The following is a 3,558-nucleotide window of genomic DNA, read 5'->3' as shown; positions in this document are numbered from 1 at the left end:
CACTTCTACTATATTCAGTGATAATGGTTGGAGTTCATTAGGTATGTCCAGTGAAAGAGCTTGTAATGTATTGTTGTCCTTTAGTAACTGCTCTATTACTCCATCAGGTAGAGGAGGAGAAGGAGCAAAAAGAACATGTACATGTATTGTTAATGATGTTATTGCTTTATTTCTTGTTACTCCTCTGATGATACTGATAATGGTACTTGTTATTTCATTCATTCCACCATATTCAATCTTCATTTCTTGTAGTGTTGAGTTCATTTCTATACATTTCTCAAGTTCAGTGCCCTTGTCTGTGTAGCATGTATTGTCAACTGTTGGTAAAGTAGAATAGTCTATTTTTAAGTGCAGAATCTTCAATTGAGGAAGATTGAAGAACAGTAACAAGTCAAGACAAGGTACATGTACATATTGACCTTTGTATCCTAATACACAGTAGCACTCCTGAATATTGTATAGAAGTGATGGTTGTAATAATTTGTGTATTAATTCATCAGTGGGTTCATGCAACTCTGCCTCCAGTCTCTTACACTGGGTCTGTAGTGAGTTATTGGTTAGTCCAGCAGTGAAGACTGATACTTTCTGATTATCATATACATCCCGCAGGTGCAAGTGATTCCATGTTGTGTTGGAATTGTTTATGCAATAACTGAGACACAACCAGTCAAACAATGATACTCTTCTATTCAGACAAAGTGAGTAGTTGTTGATGGATTGTGCTAATACTTGACATAATGTTATGTTCTGTGATTCATACAGGAGTTGAAGAAGAAGAAGAAAGGGAACATTGTTGAAATCATAAAAACTGACATGATTCAACAACATTCTTTGTTTAATCTCAGGATTTCGATAGAAGTAGGAGAGATGACAAGTCTCTAATCCAAACAATGGTTCCCTCTTACACTGTAAGTCAAGTTGTTGTCTATTAAAATACTGTTGATAGCTCTCATGTTCAAGGTGAGTTAGACCTGCCACAAACCTCAGACACATTCGAAAGTGATCATCATCAAAGTGATCCCTAAACACTTCCTCTGTCTTCTTCTCATGCTTAGCTATCCACCATGCAGCTAGAAATTCCTGTAAACTCAAGTGAAGGAATTGATACTTCTCCTCATCATATTCTATAAATGTTGTCATCAATCCAAGATAGTCTTCCTTGACTACCTCACTCAGTGACTGTAGTTGTTGTGAAGAGAATGTCATTGTTGTATTAGCCAGGTTAGTATAAGCGAATTGAGACATCTCTTGTAAAGGTTCAGCTAATTGTGATGGTAATGAAGAAAGACTACCTAAAGTACGTGGGTTATTGTCATGTCTTTTAACATGTCTTCTGATAGTTTGTAGGATAAAGATCTCATAGAGTTGAGTAAGTGTTGTTGGTAAGTGTCCTCCTTCCTTGCAATAAACTAAGATGACCATGGAACAGACTAATGGTACATAGCACAATGATTGGACATCATTTCGTACTTTAAGATCATTAATGAGTTTCACTGCTAGTTGTGAGTCCTTACTGCTTTGAGCAGTTGTGAAAAGCGACTTGTATTTTTTATTGCTTATTGATTTTATTTCTTCGTCTTGTTCAATGTTTTCATCAATGAGTTCTTGTGCTAGTTTTGCATCTTTTTGAAGTGTTTGTATAATTACTGTTGATATTTCTTCCTTAGAAAATCCAATGACCTGGACATGTCTACTGAGATTAGACATGATCTCTAAAAGTGAAGAGGAGACATAGCTACGAGAGGTAACAATTACTGAACATTGGTCTAACTGCTTTCTTTGAATGATACTAGCAGCTAATGAAGATTGTCTGTGTTGTTCACTTAGTTCATCCCAACCATCAAAAATTATCAGTAATCCTTCACCATCTCTATTTGACAGCCAATCAACTGCTTTAGAAATTTTAGAACTTTTATATTCAAACAGGTCAGCTAGTGTAGTTGCTGTAGCTATCTTGCTATTCCTTAAAGGACAATAAAGTACCAAGTCATACTGTTGATGTGGTAGTATTTCAATTGACCACATGTTTAACAGTTTACGACAGAGTGTTGTCTTGCCAATACCAGGAGGACCATCTAATACTACTCTGAGAGACAGAGAACTATCTGTGGGTTGGAGGACATCTTCAACACTTATCTCTTCATTTTTAGATAGTTCAACTGTTTCATCAACTTGTCCTCTTAGCAGATGCCAAGCCGATTCTGCTTGTGTGCTGGAATCTTGTTTTTCTACTAGTGCTAGTCTTCCAAAGAAATCTTTTCCAATTCTTGGTGGCCAGTCTGTAGCAACAATAGGTTGGTGTTTGTAGTGTTGTCTCATATTGTCAGCATATCTTTGAACATCATGAGGTATTGAACTAATGGATGTGACATTACCAGGTATAGACTGACCTAATGTAATGATATATAATGACAACCTTATAGCGGGTAATTGTGGAGGGACTAAAATTTCGTGAATTGCTAAATTTTGGTGATTGGCAAATTTTAATTTGGTGAATTTGTGGCCCAATATGGCAGATTTTGTTTTGGTGAATGGCTATCGAAATGCCACATTCACCAAATTCAATTCCCTCCAAATTTCCCGCTATACAGTGTATTGATCACTGACAATGCACACACACACACACACTCACCTAACTGGTGTAATATAGAGGTAAGAATATCTGTTAATGTACAATCCTGTTGGGTTGTTAATACATAACATATTTCAGTTAGATACTGCCCTGGATTAAGAGAGGATTCCAACTGTTGTTGTAATACAGACATTAATTTTCCAGATTTCACAACATCAGAAGAAGCTGCTGTTTGAATATGATTAACAGTTTCCATTGGTATTAGTCCTTTAGCATACAGTCCATTTGTTACTCTGTAGAGATTATTAGTAATAGCATCAACAAGAGTAGCATAATTCATCCTTAATATAGCACTAGGAGTGTTACCTGCAGCAGTGTATCAGTTAATGAGTGTTGTATTAAGTGTATGTTTACCTGATGTCATAGTAACAGGTTTATTAATTACAGAAATTGACGATGATACAGTAGATACTACTGGTACAGTACTAGTAAGAGCATCAGTATTACCTGTTTAATATAATTATTAATATATAAATACATGATCATACCTCCTGTACATTGATGTACTTCTAACTGATCATTAATAGTTTGTAATAAATCAATCTCTTCTGTTTTAGTCAATGCATTGAGTACATCTCTCCATGTTGCTGTAGGATGTGTATTTAACCATTTTGAAAATAAAGCTAGTTTTTGATGTTTAGCATCCACTTGTTCTATTACTGAAATTTCGTGTTGTGTTATTCCAGGTAAGAGAAGACCAAATGGTTTCCAGTCAACAAGTGGTTCAAGCCATTGAAGTAATAGGAAGATATCAGGTTCATCATCAATCATAGGACCAGGATTGAGTTCAACATCTCCTGATATGAGGAGTAGCATACGTAGACAAACAATCAAATAGAGATCATTGTATAATAGGTTAGAACTGCTGCCTCCAGGTAAGACTACTGACTGGAGGTAATTTGTATCAGTAACAGTACACCAGTAGT

General features: G+C 35.8%; 1 protein-coding gene across 1 annotated transcript; it reads right to left on the bottom strand.

The window, feature by feature from the left end:
• Window positions 1–1,409: 1,409 nt before the first annotated feature.
• On the bottom strand, window positions 1,410–3,462 carry LOC109587145 (uncharacterized). Its single transcript, XM_020003381.1, has 5 exons — window positions 3,121–3,462; window positions 2,987–3,079; window positions 2,633–2,938; window positions 1,648–1,712; window positions 1,410–1,430 (listed from the first exon to the last, which is right to left on the bottom strand). The coding sequence occupies exons 1-5, from the start codon at window positions 3,446–3,448 to the stop codon at window positions 1,410–1,412; spliced, it is 813 nt and encodes a 270-aa protein (XP_019858940.1). The 5' UTR covers window positions 3,449–3,462.
• Window positions 3,463–3,558: the final 96 nt, after the last annotated feature.

The sequence above is a fragment of the Amphimedon queenslandica genome, unplaced genomic scaffold (assembly GCF_000090795.2).
Source record: "Amphimedon queenslandica unplaced genomic scaffold, v1.1 AMPQUscaffold_12676, whole genome shotgun sequence".
In the NCBI taxonomy this organism is placed as follows: domain Eukaryota; kingdom Metazoa; phylum Porifera; class Demospongiae; order Haplosclerida; family Niphatidae; genus Amphimedon; species Amphimedon queenslandica.
This window is presented reverse-complemented; position numbering and strand designations above follow the sequence as displayed.

Coding starts and splice junctions, on each gene's coding strand:
- LOC109587145 (XM_020003381.1), bottom strand. CDS start 3,448: ATGCTACTCCTCATATCAGGAGATGTTGAACTCAATCCTGGTCCTATG. Junction 2,939..2,986: donor ACCTGTTACTATGACATCAG/GTAAACATACAC, acceptor ACACTGCTGCAG/GTAACACTCCTAGTGCTATA. Junction 1,431..1,647: donor CTAAGGAAGAAATATCAACA/GTAATTATACAA, acceptor ATGTACCATTAG/TCTGTTCCATGGTCATCTTA.